Source organism: Carcharhinus amblyrhynchos, chromosome 5 (assembly GCF_965287045.1).
Source record: "Carcharhinus amblyrhynchos chromosome 5, sCarAmb.v2.hapA, whole genome shotgun sequence".
NCBI classification, from domain to species: Eukaryota; Metazoa; Chordata; class Chondrichthyes; order Carcharhiniformes; family Carcharhinidae; genus Carcharhinus; species Carcharhinus amblyrhynchos.
Genome location: NC_137328.1, coordinates 104,779,403 through 104,796,789, shown reverse-complemented (window position 1 = coordinate 104,796,789; position 17,387 = coordinate 104,779,403). Strand labels below are relative to the sequence as shown.

General features: G+C 41.2%; 1 protein-coding gene across 2 annotated transcripts in view; it reads left to right on the top strand.

Moving 5' to 3' along the window:
• Window positions 1–17,387, top strand: part of erbin (erbb2 interacting protein) — a 242,877-nt gene that overhangs the window by 201,612 nt on the left and 23,878 nt on the right. For both annotated transcript variants that reach the window (XM_080189380.1, XM_080189379.1), the window contains exons 16-20: window positions 826–999; window positions 2,732–2,917; window positions 5,843–5,957; window positions 9,761–9,935; window positions 11,189–12,794. In XM_080189380.1, coding sequence (XP_080045506.1) covers window positions 826–999; window positions 2,732–2,917; window positions 5,843–5,957; window positions 9,761–9,935; window positions 11,189–12,794 — 2,256 coding nt within the window. The remainder of the gene's footprint in view (window positions 1–825; window positions 1,000–2,731; window positions 2,918–5,842; window positions 5,958–9,760; window positions 9,936–11,188; window positions 12,795–17,387) is intronic.

The window sequence follows — 17,387 nt, the reverse complement described above, 5'->3', positions numbered from 1 at the left end:
CCACCTAGCCTACACACCTTTGGACATTGGTGGCAATTTAGCTTGGCCAATCCACTGAACTTGCGCATCTTTTGGAATGTGGGAGGAAAGTGGAGTATCCGGAAGAAAAACACACACAGACACGGGGGAACGTGCAAATTCCACACCGTCACCCAAGGTCAGAGTTGATTCCGAGTCCCTGGTGCTGTGAGACAGCAATCCTAACCACTGCTGCCCTAATATTGTCTATGGACTAGTAATCCAGAGACCCAAGGTAATACTCTGGTGACCTGCGTTGAAATCCCACTACAACAGATGACAAAACTTATCAGAAATACTTGTGATGAATTGATCTTTGGCTGTATGAATGATATACTGTATCCCCATTGCCTGAACTTTTTATGATATTGAAATAATTGTTCCATGTCAAAAGTTGAAGCTTTTCTTTTAAATTGTTTGTTAAATAAACTAGCTGATGGTGTCCACAGTAGCTAAAACAAAATTACATTCGAGCATTCGCTTGGGCTATTTTTTATTTTAATTATTATAGAAGCTTGAATAGTCCTGGAGTCCTAAGTATTGATGTGCATCAGGCTTATGACACTAACTTTTGTACAATTGGTTGTGTTTTTATACAGAGTATCAGAGAAGCTAAGATACGTACAATTAAGACCCTGGTTTAACCGATTAATAGTCCAGTTGTTAAGTACAGAACAGAAACTGTCGGCCGATAAAGTATCTATACATTTGTTTGAAGTGTACTGAATGCAGGAAAAATTGTTGACTAACTTGCAAAACCATTAAGGTTTCAGTGGAATCTTTATTACCTTTTTTGTTCACATACAGGAAGGTAACTTGAAACGGTATCCAACGCCATATCCTGATGAACTCAAAAACATGGTTAAAACTGCACAAAATGTGGTGCATAGATTAAAGGACGATGGAACGTCAGATGATTCTGGAACTGAAATGAAGCAGAATGATGACCGATTAGCCACAACAAAAAATTCTGGTGTCGAGGTGAGAAATGCTAAATCACAGCACTAGAAATTGCAATGTAAATATAACTTTGTAGCTTAGTCAGCAGTTTACTAATGAATTACCATGGATGGTGGCATGTAAGATTACCCTATTCTTCAGCCCTAAAAATCGGCTTGTAAGTCGGTTCACACCCACTTCATTGCCATAAGGTGCTGTATTTGTATTCATGGTCAGCCTTACTTTTTTTTTAGCCCTCAAATGGATGTTTTACTTACAGTATCTTTGAACTGGGTGCCAGGGATCAAGCGGGCTATGCTGCTAAAATTTGCAGGAGTTTAAGACATGCCCATACAAGGCACTGCTGATAGGATGCAGAAAGTGTCAAATTGAAAATGTGTTTCTACATGTATAGGAGAAACTATTTTAAAGGGACTAATGCATTTCCTTCCATTTGGATTTTTTTTGTTGCTTATCACCTATCTCAAAAAACATGGGGAGGTTGCGGAGAAGGGGGTGAGGGGGGACAGGCATCAGGATGGGAAGAGATAATATTGTCAATGGACTAGTAATCCAGGGACCAGGTGTAATGCTTGGGGACCCGGGTTCAAATCCCATTATGTAGATGGTGGAATATGAATTCAATAAGTATCTGGAACTGAAAAGTCTAAAGGTGACCATTAAACTATTGGGGACTGTTTTTAAAAAAAAACCCACCTAGAGCACTCATGTCCTTTTGAGAAGGAAATCTGCCACCCTTACAAGGTCCAGACTTCATATGACTCTGGACCCAGCAATGTGGTTGACTCTTTAAACGTCCATGGAATTGGTCTAACAAGCCATAAATGCTGGCTGAGCCAGTGATATCCAACATCCTGAATGAATAAAAAAATGTAGAACCACACTACCAGAAGGGCGTGGAAGCTTTGGAGAGAGTGCAAAGAAGGTTCACCAGGATGTTGCCTTGTCTTGAGGGTGTTGGCTTTGAGGAGAGGTTGAATAACCTAGAATTATTTTCACTGGATAAACAGGTTGAGGGGAGATCTGATGTCTACAAAATTGAGAGGCATAGACAGGGTGGATAGTCAGAGGCTTTTTTCAAGGGTGGAAGTATCAATTACAAGGGGACATGGGTTCAGAGTGAGAGGGGGAGAATTTAAGGAAGATGTGTGGGGGAAATTTTTTATGCAGAGTGATGTGGGTGCCTAGAACGCACTGCCAGAGGTGGTGGTGGAAGCAGGCACACTAGCAACATTTAAGAGGCATCTGGATGGGTACGTGAATAGGAAGGGACTAAAAGGGTATGGACCAAGTAAAGGCAAAAGTTTTTTTTAAGTTCAGTTAGGGCATCCTGATCAGGACAGGCTTGGAGGGCCAAAGGATCTGTTCCTGTGCTATACTTTTTTTTTGTTCTTTATTCTAACTTGCTAAATTTGGTTAGATTATTTCATTGATATGTTTTCCTGAAGTTAATAGAAGTTTTTTCTTTATTTCATTTCAGTGTGATTGACATATATATAGGAATTTACATAGTGCTTCAAAAGAAACTTTAAGTTGCACTGACAAGTTATGTCCTGCCTGTACCAAAATGCTGCTGTTAATTTGCTAATAGTGTTCTTTTATTTCTTTGCATGTAATTTTTGTGAAAGACACATTTGAATAAAAGTACTCTGTTCTGCATTGCAATGTTCTAAATTGCAAGAAATATAAAACTGACTTAACCACTAAAGACCTGCACCTAGTAATGAGGAAAATATCAATGCTGTATTTTTAGGTAACGGAGTGTGCTGTAGAATACATCACGTCAGAAAATGTTGAATTGAATATGGTGGAAAATTGCACAAAGCATGATGTGGAGCAAGACCCGAATGACAATGTGGAAAACACCCAAACAAATGCAGTTGTGGATGATGATGCTGAAGATATAAGCACAGCTGCCAATGAAGATGATGTGCTTGAGGTATATTGGCAACTGTTGATCTCATTGTTCACAGTGTTGTCACTAAATTATTTTCTGAAAATTAAAGACAAAATGATTTTAGGACTGTGCTAATGTCAGTTAATTGTCAAGTATTCTGATTTTCATTTCCTTTTAGTAAATACTGGAACTTGTTCCTTTGCTATTTACAATTACAACTCAGCCATTTATAAGCTTTCTTTTTGAACAGAGACACATTATGCTCTGTGCATCCCAACCATTCTTGAACCCTAATTCTAAGTATGTGAGCAAAGGTGAACCCTCAATTAATGTCCAAATGCAATTAACCCCCAATTGTTATTGACAGCACGGTGGCATAATGGTTAACACAGCTGCCTTACAGCGCCAAAGACCCGGGTTCATTTCTGGCCTTGGTCACCGTGTGTTTGGATTTTGCATGTTCACCCCGTGTCTGCATGGGTTTCGTCTGGGTGCTCTGGTTTCATCCCACGTCCAAAGATGTGCTGCTTAGGTTGATTGGCCATGCTAAATTGACCCTATTTTCAGGGATTAGCAGGCTGAATATGTGGGGTTATGGGAATTGGGTGGGATTGTGGTTGGTGCAGACTCGATGGGCCAAATGGCCTCTCTGCAGTGTAGGGATTCTATGATACACAATTAATATTTGTATAGTCCTCTATAGTCTCTCTCTTTATATTTGAGTCTCCTTTGCTCACTTTGGCTGTCTGATTTTGTTGCTTCTGAGCATTTCCAGCATTTTGCTGTGGATTTTAAACTTTAAATAAAACTGATGTGCTGTTGCTGATACTTGAGTAATGTCTGTAATTGTGGTAAATTTACAACTCAATTAATATACAAACTGCAATGTACAAATGGCCAGGAGCAGTGTTATGGTGCATTATTTCACCACAAACCCTATTGATTTTTAGTTCTAGATTATGTTTATAATTAAGAAAGCAGGATGCACCATCTTCCACATAATGCATGTATCAACGTTTAGTTAAATTGATATGCAAGCAAAAAAAATGACGAATTCACCAGAGTCATACTTATTTGATAGAACTTTATTTCTGTGCTTAAACATTCTCAGTTAAGTAAAAGGAAGAACCTTAATTTATACAGCAGCTTTTTTTCCTTTAGATGTTTCACAGGTAATGATTAACTGCACTTCAAAATTCAATGTTATAAATTGTGTATAGCACAGCCCCACAATTTTTTAAAATTTATTTGTGGGACATGGGCGTCACTGGCTGGCCAGAATTTATTGCCTACCCCTAGTTGAGAATCAACCACATTGCTGTGATTCTGGAGTCACGCGTTGGCCAGACCAGGTATGTACTGTAGATTTCCTTCCCTAAAGGACAGTAGTGAGCAGGATGGATTTTTCCAACAATTGACAATGGTTTCATGGTCATCAGTAGATTTTTAATTCAGTTTTTTTTTATTGAATTCAAATTCTACCATCTGCCGTGGTGGAATTCGAACCTGGGCCCCCAGAGCATTAGCTGAGTCTCTGGATTAATAGTCCATCAACTCCCTTGTATAATAAACTGTCAGTTACTATGTTTGGTAGAGTTGTTTGTGGAATAAATGTTGGCCAGGAAACAAGAAAAGCTTCTCTCTATTCCTAACTAATATCACATGACACGTTTTGCCCACATGAGTAAACGGACAGGACCGTAGTTAAGCATACTATCTGAAAGTTAATTAGTTAAATTAAGAAACATTGGGAACAAAGATGCTGTATGACTCTACAGTTTTAGCTGAACTAAATTTTTGTAATTTTGTTAATCTGAGGCTGAAAGTTCAAATTTAATTGTTGTGAACTGCTTTGAAATTTGACTTGTCTACGGGATTCTGGAGAACTTGATATCAATGCACAATTTAGACATTGCCTTTGAGAGTTAAAGTGAGGTTAAATGTTGAGGGTTTAAGCACATTAAAGATTTTATCTGGTGTCAAGGGGGATTTTGCATTAGATAGGCAACAACTGTTCTTTCGGAACAAGGAGAACGGCAGAGATTTTTAAAATTTTTTTTAATTCATTGGGCATGGGCATCGCTGACTAGCCAGCATTTATTACCCATCCCTAGTTGCCCAAGGTGAGTCAACCATTTTGCTGTGGATCCGGAGTCACATGTAGGCCAGACTGGATAAGGACGGCAGATTTCCTTCCCTAAAGGACATTAATGAATGAAATGAGTTTTTTCAACAATGGTTTCATGGTCATCAGTAGATTCTTAATTCCAGATTTTTTTGAATTCAAATTCCACGATCTACCATGGTGGGATTTAAAACCAGGTCCCCTGCTGAGTTTCTGCAGTATTAGTTGAGCAGTTAATATACTAGACCATTGACCCCCCTCCTCCCTCGCAGGGGGGGCCAGCTTTTGTTGCCCATCCCTATTTGCCCTTGATTAGATGGTGGTGAGCCGAATTCTTGAAACACTGCAGCCCATGTGCTGTGGGTTAACCCACAATGCCAACTGGATCCCACAATCCAAAGAACTGAATGTGTAGGGGAATATCATTTGAACAGCAGCTAGTCTGATAAATCAGCTGATCCCAAGACGTAAAATTGCCCTAAGTCATGTAACTTCCTTTGAATTTGTAACGTGTGATGAAGTGGGGTCAGTAGATTGATGTACCTCTTGATGCAGAGCTCCCAACATACCAGGTGATCTGAAATTGCTACTGATCTTAACCAGTATGGAGTAATAGCTCCAAGGGATGCCAAGAAAATGGGGAGGAGGAGAAAATGCACACGTTTAATATATGCCATCGTTTAGTTCATTCCCAGTGGAACATGTTTTTAAGTTTGCGTCTTGTTTTTTTTTGAAGTCAGTCTTTATAAAGTGAAATGCAAAATGTTCTGCGCGTGCTTTAGAAATTACCTTTTGGCCCGAATGTCATTCAACAAGCTTTCTGTCTCATTCTGGATTGATAGGATACTGAAAACACTTCATCAGATGAGGAGATGAAGATGGCAGAATTGAGGCCACCTTTGATTGCGATACCAATCACTCAACCAAAAGTTGTTGCACTGAGTAAAGAGAAAAGAGGTTGGTTAAGATTGGCTGAACTAACATCCAAATTAAATATTGATAAATCTGTCAGAATCTGTTGGTTGTGGGTAAGTCATTGAAGAGCCTTTGCCAATATTTTAGAAAATGTGATTGCTCACAATGATCTGGAGCTGCATAGGTGCATTAAAAATGTATTTCATACACTTCAATGAAGGACAGCCATAGGAAGTTAGCTTTCTTAAGTATGATTTGCTGTTAAGATCAATTGGCTTCACTTTTGGTTCATCTCCAGTATTCTGTGTACGCTTCAAGCAATTTGGATGACTGCTTTGAATTCTGATTTTCATATGTATCCTGATCCAGCTGATAAGTTGGAGAATGTGGTGAGGACATAATGTGGTGTAAAGGAATCAAATCAGATGCCCTTAAAAAGAACAAATTTGCATTCATATAAGTACCTCCCATGTTCTTGGGATTCTGCAAAGAGCCAATTAATTACCTTTGTTCACAGCCACATTTGCCTGCAGCCAAGTTACCAGTTGATGGTCTTGATTGGAACCCACATAACTATATCCATAGAGTCTTGGCTTAAAGGCTGAAAGATTGGACCTCCAATAATGCCGTATATCCTAAATGCCAGCCTACGTAATCTGGTGAAGTCTTAGAGCAGGGTTTGAACTAATGACCATCTGACTCGTGGGAGTGCTTACCAAAGAGCCAGTTCAATTTGATTGTTTTGGTGGTGCTCTTGAACCTGTAATTGTTTTACTTATTGGTCAATTCCATTTTTCACAGAACAGTCTGACGGTCCAGAATTTGGTAAATACTTCTAATACAGCAGAATAGTCTTGAGTTATGTTGTACCCACGTGTTAGTTGTTGTCAATGGCTCCTTGTGTTATATGATATTGATGATTACCTTTGGCAACTTTCCAGAAAGCACAAAACAAATTCAGTTCTTATAAATAGTGGCCATTTCTTTGAGAGGGCAGGAGCGCTCTGGCGGTTGTAAATAAGAACAGAAAATGCTGAAAATAGTCTGCTCTGGCAGCATCTGTGGGGAGTGGAAGAGAGTTTGCATTTTCAGGTCAATGGTCTTTCATCAGAACTGTTTTTCATTTTGAGCTTTGCTTCACTACCTTGTTCAAATAGAGAAGTTGGGCCCTTCTGCACTTGGATGAATGAGCTAATTGGTAAAGCTATACTAAGAGTTCATGAGCTAAACTGTGTGAGTAGGCTGAATCAACATAGCACAATTTAACCAGGGAAACTCACTGATTTTATTACTGATTTTCCATGCATACAATTAACTCTGTATTTCTTTATTTGTTGTTTAGTTATGTGATGTGGGTGTTGTTGAATAGGCCAGCATTTATCACCCCAAGCTAAATGCCCTTGAGAAAGTGTTGGTGAACCACTGCCTTGATTAAAACTGGGTGGGTGGTTTGCTGGATCATTTTGAAGAATAGGTTGCTGTGGCCTGAAGTCTTATGCAGGCCAGATTGCTTTATTTTCTTCCCTCAATAATGACAGTGAACTAGTTGAGCTTGTAAGACAGTCTTATAGGAACAAAGAACAAAGGAGCAGAAGTCAGCCATTAGATCCTTCAAACCTGCCCAACCGTTCAATAAGATCATGGTTGACTTGACTGTGGACTTGACTCCACTTTTCTTCCTGCCCCCAATAACCCTTGACATTCTTCTTTCATCTAAAATCTATCTAACACAACTGTGAATAAATTTAATGACCCAGTCTCCATTGATTTTTTTTTCTTATAATTGAAAACCTCTACCACTATACTAACATCGCTATTACAACCATAGAATTGTTATCCAGAAAGCCCCAGACAATATTCAGGCTTGGACTGATATGTAGCAAGTAACACTGACACCACACAAGTGTCAGGTAATGCCATCTCCAAGAAGAAGGAATCCAACCATCTCCACATTTCATTCAATGACATTCCCATCACTCATCCCCACTATCATCACCCTGGGGGTTACCATTGACCAGAATCTGAACCAGTCTAGCCATATAAGTATTGTGGTTAAAAGAGAATATCAGAGGCTGGGAATTCTGCAGAGAGTAACTTGTTTCCTGACTCCTCAAAGCCTGTGCACCTTCTACAAGGGGCAAGTCAGGAGTGTGCTGGAATACGCTCCACTTCCCTGGGTGAATGCAGCTCTAACACACAAGAATTGGATTTCTGTCTGAAAAGAATGAATTGCAAAGTTATGTAAATAAGATAGAAGAGTGGGGCTAGGTAAAATGCCCTTTCAAAGTTGGTGCAGACTCAGTGGACCAAATAGCCTCCTGCACTGTAAAGATTCTGTGAGCATCCAGGACAAAGCAGCCCACTTGATTGGGACCCCATGCACCACAATAAATATTCACTCCCTTCACCTCTGACACACAGTGGCAGCAGTCTGTACCATGTACACGATGCACTGCAGAAGCTCAACAAGACTCCTTCGGTAACACCTTTCAATCCAGTGATCTCTACCAAAGCAGGACAAGGGCAGCTGATTAATGGGAACACCACCACCAGCAAGTTCTCCTTCAAGTTGCATGCCATTCTGATTTTGAAATATATCGCCATTCCTTCACTGCTGGGTCAAAATCCTGGAGCTCCCTCCCCATTAGCATTGTGTGTCTAACTACACAGCATGGACCCACCGCAGTTCAAGAAGGCAGCACGCCACTCCTACCTCGAGCAATTGGGGATGGCAATAAATGCTGGCCTAGCCAGTGAAACCCACACCCGTCAAACAAAATAATAAGGCAAGGAAAACTACAAAAAAAATTAATCAATCACTTGGCTTTTCCCTGTGACATCACACTTTGATTTCCTCAGAGTGCTGTTGCTCCACTCTGTAGCTACAGGCTGATATAGTTCTTTAATCCACCTGGCCACTGTATCTGTTCACAGTTTTAAACTGGTCACTTACTCCTCCTCTCCCACACTCAGAAGAAATAAGATCAGAAGCCGAATCCGCTATTCATCCCAGTCATCTTGGGCTGCATCTTGACCTTCCTGCTGCAGCCCATACCCCTTGATTCCCTGAGGCACCAAATATCTGTCTGTCCCCAGCTTCAAATTATTTGATAGTGGAGCTTCCATAGCCCCTGCGTAAAGAATTCCAAATATTTGCAGTACAGTAAATTCACCTTGCTGCAGTCCTCCATGATTGGCTTCTTAACCTAAGACTGCACCCCATGTTTTAGATTCCCCAACCAGCAGAAACAGTCTGTCAGCAAATGGCTATCAGTTTCAGTATTGTAATGATGGCAATGGCTGAAGGTTTCACTGTCATTGCAACCGCAAGATTTGAGCCACGGAAAGATACTAAAATACAGTGAAACATTTTACTTTTCGCCTCAGAAATAAGTAAACAATGCCACGCTGAAGTCTCATTTCATTAAGTAGCCAAGTTTGCCCACTGTTTTTCTAGAAAATCGCAACCGTGGAACTGCGAACATCAGCCTCTCATCAGTGAGTTTAGGCAGTGGGACCCAGCAGTTTATGCATAGCTTAAAGTACTTTACATATTTAGGATCATGCAAGTGATTTTGAATAGAATCTTACCACTGCGATCACGTGTTTGCTTGACCTTGTAGTTTGAGATCAGCATGACATCATCTTTATATATGAAACCATCTTCCCTAAAAGTGGTGCCTTACACTGTTTTATGGTTCTGTTTTTTTTTTGCACCTCACCCTGTTTGTCCACGCATGAGGCTTAGGCGAGGTGTTTCAGTAGATTAGGAGAACCATCATTGAGTGTGTTTGTGTGTAACTTATCCAGTTGCATTTAAAGACTTTCTCTTCTGTCAAAAACAGATGATGCAGATTCCTTATTTGAGGAGATAATTCCAAACAGTAATCAGAACAACAGCAATTGTTCATCGCCATCCAGGATATCGGACACTGTTTCCTTCAACACGGAAAGCAGCCAGGAAACCTTGCAGTCGACCCCTGATAAAGATGCGAAAACTGCTATCCCGCTTTTTAAAAGGTAAAAGCCATTGTCCCTTTTTGAGAAATTACCCTCTGCCTATGGGCACAGTGAAAGGAAGATTGGATGGCATATTCATGACTGACCCATTTTTAAATGGGTTTCCATTTTGTATGAATTAGTGAGGAAATTGTGCACGTTTCTTTTAAATTACCCCCTCCCTCCCACAGATGGGTATGCTAACCAATCATTTAATGCCCATTTGCCACTTTCATGATTTATTTTAAATCTGTCGGACGGAATTTTCCCGTGCTCCCGCAAGCAGTTTTAATGGCTGGCCTGGGCTGAAGTGGGGGGTAGAACTTGGCAAGAGTCCAAAAGTCAGTTTTACGCCGGCTTGAATCCTCCGCGGGATCTTCTGGTGCTTGCCACCATGGTGGATTAGAAAAACTGCCGCAGGCTGACAGCAAACTGATTTGCGTCCCGCTCATCTCCCCCACCACAGCTCTTCACAACACCAGCGGGAAAACCGCCAGTCCAGAACACATCTGTAACAACGCAATGTACAGAAATAAGGATTCACCTGCACGGTGCCAGGGACTGCATCTGAGGTTCGAAACGGGGGTGGCCAGCCACCCTATAACAGCATTGGGGAGGGGGGAGTACATCTTTCAAATGGATCTTCTTGCTTCAGTGTCATTGTGGAGGATTGCTGTGGGTCCAGAGCTTCGTGTATCACAGGCACCATTGCCAAGACTGTCTGTGTGGAGTTTGCACCTTCTCCTCGTGTCTGCGTGGTTCTCCTCTGAGTGCTCTGGTCTCCTCTGACAGTCCAAAGATGTGCAGGTTAGGTGGATTGGTCATGTTAAATTGCCCCATAATGTCAGGGAGATTAGCAGGGTAAATATGTGGGGTGATGGGATAGTGTCTGGGTGGGACTATTGTCAGTGCAGACTCAATGGGCCGAATGGCCTCCTTTTGCACTGTAGGGTTTCTGTGAGACTAGCTTCATATTCAAGGCTCACTTCTTGATTTTAAATTTTATCAGCTGCCATGATTGAATTTGAACCCATGTCCCCAGGTCATTACCCTGGACCCCTGGGTCACTAGTCCAGTACCTTTACCATTACCATTACACCCTCATCTCCACTTTACAATTGAAGGATGTTATATAGTTTGTCCCTTTTTTAATTGTTGATTGTCATGGTGGAGTGTGACATCCCATGTGTGAGAGAGCTTCTGGGCATAGAAACTGGTTGTTTTCATTTTTGCAGCTATTATTGTTTTCAAGTTGGTGTTAACATTATTTGCAGGAGCAATCGAGCTGGCCTTCGTGAAACATCTCCACTGCTACAAAATGGAACAAGATCGAGCACGCCAATTCAAGGCAATGTGAAAACCCATGAGATTGATTCTCCTACAGGGAACAAAGAAGCCATTAAATTGTCTGAATTTGAATTCAATGTTGAGGAGAAGCTAGCTCTCCTGGGAAGAGAGATTGATCTGAATAGTAATACACAGCAATACCAGAAATTACTCCGGATTGGTGCGAATAAAAATGAACTTGCTGCAGAGGACACGGTTCAGAGATTAGATGCGGTAACTAAAAATAAAAGTAGCATAGATGGAGGGGTGAACGCCTTTGAACAATCATCAGATAATATGTTGAAAGGTAGTGCAACGGAAGTAACCGAGCATTTAAAGAATGGGAATGAAGTCCTGAATGATTTGTCTCAAAACCAAATCAATGGACGGCCAGAGGATGTTAAACAATTTCAATTCCACGCTGAAGCAGGACAACAGAATTCATCTGGTCCATTTTCAAGTGTTGATGCTGCTATCTCTCGGAGCAATGAAGAGCTGTCTCCACATCGAGAGTGTTCTCAAGGACCGGTTGTTAAATCTCACAGTATAACACACATTGAAACAGGGGGGTTAAAACTTTATGATATCAATGACAATGGACCACATGAGCAAGGTTTAATGGTAAGAGTGCCACCTATAGCTGGACCAGGACAAAATATAATCCGCAGCAAGAGTGCCAGTCTGCTGAGTGACCAGTCATTACAGCCGTTTGCTGGAAATTCTGCGTCGTCATCGTCAGATCTTGTATCATGCAAAAAGGCAGTGTACACATTCGACCAAAACTTCAACCCTCAAGGCATCAGTTTAAAGAGAGGAGCTATACCTGTGGCACAGATGCCTTCAGTACCTCAGTACAATGTCCAATACAGCAGCAGTGGGATAACCAAAGAGAATGTGTGGCCACAGAGGCAGGCGTTTCAAACAGAACAAGGTAATATAGGATCCCATCACCTTCAGAGGTCAGAGACACTTGACAATGCCAATTATGTTAAACATACTGCAAATATGAACTTCTCTAATCGTAATAATTCCCAATCCAACATACCTTACAACATGCCACAAAGGATTGGGCCTCGATCAGTAGAAATGTGGGGAGGCCCTCCAGGTGAGAGATTGGTTCAGGCCAGTCAGAGGTCCACCTTGCAGAGACAGAGTAGTGTTTCGTCCACTTCCTCTGTTACTCTTCCTGAAGCCCATCACTGTCGGCGAGTCCCAGTATCTGAGGCCGACTATATGACTTACAGGGATTTACATACACTTGGAAGAGGGCCTCAGGTGGTTCAAGGCTCGCAAAGACCTCTATCTGCAAGGACTTATAGCGTTGATTGTCCAACTGCATCTAGGCCACATAGTGCACGACCGCATGTAACTGAAGTTCCAGAGAGAACAATGTCTGTCAGTGATTTTAATTACTCACGGACTAGTCCAACTAAAAGACCCAATGTGAGGGTGAAATCTGAGCATTCACTTCTGGATGCACAGGGGACCAATAAGGTGCCATCTGATTGGAGGGAGCAGGTGTTACGTCACATTGAAGCCAAAAAGTTAGAAAAGGTAGGTACTCTCTCTTTAATTACGATAGTCCAACCTTCATGTTAGATGACAAGAATCAGTAATAAGACTATTATCAGTACCAAAATGTTGAAAGTTAATGCTATTGAATCATTTACAGGGTTAATTTCAATCTCTCTGCACTGTCATAAACTAATTATTATTGTATATTGTTCACCTTTCTGTCTTTTCTAATTGAATGTTAACTGGGACAAACTTCTGCTCGTTGTTCAAGGCATATAGATTTGGTGTAGGTTTAGTACAAGTGCATTTTTAATAGTTGAATGTTTGAAAAGTTCTCTGAGGCAGCTTAAAATTGCAGCATTCACTTTAAAATGGACAAGCTATTTGAAGTTTTTTTTCTGTAATTATCTTTTAGTCTTTTTGATCAATTATGTGAGCAAGAATGAGATGAGTATCAATGTTGCTGTACAGCAATAAGTACCACTTGTTCCACTCAAACCACCATGGTGCTGCTGTGCCAGAGATACAAAATGCTGGAAAATCTCAGCAGGTCTGACAGCATCTGGAGAAAGAACAGGGCTAATGTTTCAAATTTGGATGACTCTTCGTCAGAGCTGGTGGTGTACCTCTTTTTTTTAACCAAATCACACCTTGTCTGTCCCAGTCTACTCCAACATCATCTACTTTTGAGCATCTCACCTTGTTCCACCTATCTTGCCTGACATTTAAAATCCTCATTTTGTATCACTAACTCAAGTACCACGCCAATTTTCTTAGTAAGATGGCTTCACTTCTTCCATCCCCAGACTGCACTGAGTCAACTTCTTATCCTCACTGATTTCAACCTCCACCTCAACTCATTATAATCTGTCTGATTGGAGTTCATTGCCCCCCTCCCTGACACAAATTCATGGCTATCCCATTGACCTTGCCATCTCAGCTAGGCTCAGTACTTCCATAATGTTAGTCACAGGTAAAGCTATCTATGATCATGTATGGCTATTGCTGTCTACCCACATTTTTTATCTGCCATATCTATCCTTCTGTGGCCATCCCTGGAGGGGGAGAAACTCTCCCAGTTCAGTTTAAAGTTTATTTATTAGTGTCACAAGTAGGCTGACATTAACACTGCAATGAGATTATGTGAAAATCCCCTTGTTGCCACACTCCGGTGCCTGTTCAGGTACACTGAGGGAGAATTTAGCACGGCCAATGTACCTAATCAGCACTTCTTTCAGACTGTGGGAGGAAACCCATGCAGACATGGAGAGAATGTGCAGATTCAACACAAACAGTCACCCAAACCGGGAATCGAACCCAGGTCCCAGCAGTGCTAACCTTGCCACCGTGCTGCCAAAGTACTAACTGTCAAGTCAAACTACTGATTTGCTTAACCATGTACTCACCTCTACTTTGTGATGCCCTCGTGTCCATTAAAATAGTTGCACACTCACCCTGGCCATTCCCCTGCCACTGCCCTCATCTTTTACTCCCTTATGCCCATGGGACACAGACTTGAACATGTATGACAGAAAGCTCATCCAGCTATTTGTCACCTGACCACTTTTGGAGCACTTTGACAGCATTTGTGTTCCTAATGATGGCAATCAGAAGTAGAATCAGCACATGTTGGACTGGCAGTATAAGAACATAAGAACATAAGAAATAGGAGCAGGAGTAGGCCATCTAGCCCTTCGAGCCTGCCCCGCCATTCAATAAGATCATGGCTGATCTGTTGTGGCTCAGTTCCACTTTCCCGCCCTCTCCCCATAACCCTTAATCCCCTCTCTTATCAAGAACCCATCAACCCGCTTCTTAAAAATATTTAGCGAGGCAGCCTCCACCACTTCAATGGGCAGAGAATTCCAGAGATTCACCACCCTTTGAGTGAAGAAGTTCCTCCTCAACTCCGTTCTAAACCGCCTCCCCTTTATCTTGAGGCTGTGCCCCCTAGTCCTGTTGTCTTTTTTGAGCGGGAAGAGTCTCTCCACCTCTATCCTATCCATCCCATTCATCATCTTATACGTCTCAATGAGATCTCCCCTCATTCTTCTAAACTCTAACGAGTACAAGCCTAGTTTATTCAGCCTCTCCTCATAGCTCAATCCCCTCAACTCCGGTATCAGTGGATAGACAGAAGTTAACCTTTCCAGGTCAGTGACCTTTCATTAGAATGCTGTTGAATCCTGCTGTCTTCTGCCAAAACCACTCATTATTTCAGGAAAATCCTGGAATGGCTTCTCTTCTGTACTGCTGACAGTCTTAAACTCAGCTCTTATACCTCCTGCCCTGGTACTGAAAGAGCTTTTTTTGAAGTCACAAGTGATATCCTACATGACTGTGACCAGAGTAAGCTACTCTTCTTCATCATTCATGACTTGCCTGAAATCTTAGGCATGGTTTCCCTGTGCTTCTCTGTTCATCTTGGGATTGTCTGACAACACCAGGTTTTAGTCCAACCTATTTATTTGATACTATACTCGCAAGCTTTCGGGTTAGCCCCTTCGTCAGGTGAATGATTCACCTGACGAAGGGGCTAACCCGAAAGCTTGCGAGTATAGTATCAAATAAATAGGTTGGACTAAAACCTGGTGTTGTCAGACTTTTTACTGTGTTTACGCCAGTCCAACGCCGGCATACCCACATCACATCTTGGGATTGCCTGTGCCAGGTTTCATTTTTACCGATCAAATCCAAAGGATCACCTGCAATGCCTTCTCTTCCCACTCCCACATTTACCACTGGTATATCCTAAGGTTATGTATATCCTATTTCTCATCTACATGCAACCCCTCAGCAACACCATTTGAAAATACAGCATCAGGTTCCACGTGTATACCCTGTTTTACCTCACCAGCACCTCCCTTGTCTTCTAATTATCAGATTGCTTATCTGACATGCAATACTGAATGAGCAGAAATTTCATTAAACTATAATTTGAAAACAAACTTCATTGCCTTGGAACCCGCCACAAATTCCAATCCTTAGCCACTGACTTCATCCCTCTCCCTGTCTAAGACTGAACCAGACTATTTGTAACCTTGGTGTTGTATTTGACCGTGGGATGAGATTTCAGCCGCACATCTGTGCCCTCACTTGAGACCAATAGCGTCACCTGAAATCACCCATCTCCAAGTCATTTACTGTTGAAACCATTATTAACAAAAGTTTGCTATTTCAGTGCACTTCTGGCTTGATTCCTATCTTACACTCTCAAATTAAACTCATTCAAAATTCCGCTACCTGTGTCCTAATTCGCATCTACTCAACGTCCCTCTCTGCTCACTGACATAAGTTTGGTTTTAAAGTTCCCATTCCGGTTTCCAAATCCTCCTCGGCTCCTCCAGTTTTAGTCTCTTGAGTATCTCTGATTTTAATCACGCTGCCACCCAGGCTTTCAACTTCTGAGGCTGGAGCTCTGGAATTCTCCGACTTTCTGTCCCCCTCTCTCCTCCTTTTAGATCCCTTTCAAAATTACCTCAAGCATTTGGCGATCTGTCCGAACACTTTACGTGGCTCCATGTCAAATGTTTTCTGTTGAGACGCCTTTGATGCCCCTTGGGGACATTTCAGTGCATTAAAGGCACTATTTAAATGCAAGTTATTGTACTGTTTCTAGTTTCATCAGATATTAAAGTAATTGCACTTTTAAGAATGTTGCTTTTACAAGAGTGCTTGTTGACTGCCCCATTTCCACCAGTGGAATAAATTAAAATATAGCTCCTAAAGAAAACCAGAGATAAAAACACCACCTCATTTCCAGAACCCTAATTGAATGTCTTGTTCATAGTGATTATTTTTCAATTGCCACGCTTTTCTCATTCAAATTTTCAAGCTTACAAGTTCTCTGTTACCCACAATACTGAATGCAAAACATAGTGAAATCTGCTTTGTAATACCTGTATTCCTTTTCATATACAAGTATACTATATTCACATTTTGAGTTGGCAGGTCTGAGGATTTCATGGTTGCTTTTAATGCTAGATCCAGAATGAACCTAGGAGTTTATAAATGCCGCAGGTCTGTTTTTGAAGCAGCTTTTATGTATTATTTGGACATGTGTGCATCTTTTGGATTGTTTTTGGAATTGTTATCATAGCCATTTCTAGCAACATACTTCAACAAGTGTGTCACTTTCAGATTTGACAGTTATATAACAGAAAACACATGCCTTTAGTGGAATAGATATATAGTTGCTTGGTAGTACAGAACTTGTGTTGCTAACAAAGGAGGCAAGTTGTCAAAGCTTTTTTGACTTGCACTCATCAGGACAGATGCAAGAATGTCAAATTTTAAAAGGAGCAATATTTTATACTGCATGAGAGGAGGGTGCTGATTTGTTGGCATATTGGTTCTAATTGATCAAGACATTGCCATGGAGAATACACCAGGGAGTTACTGTCCTTCATACTTTATTTAATTCAAAAAAGGATTCAGTGCCTGCATATGTTCTTGATGTTTACAAAGGACAGATTCTTGTCTATAAATATAAGTGAGCCACATTGTGAGCCTGATTGATCTAAAATTGGTTGTAAATGTAGTTCTTGGCACAGTCGGGAGTGTTCAGCAAGTGCTGGCCAAACAAAGAATTAAATCTAATGTTGGACATTAAGTGCATGGACTGGTTAAGCA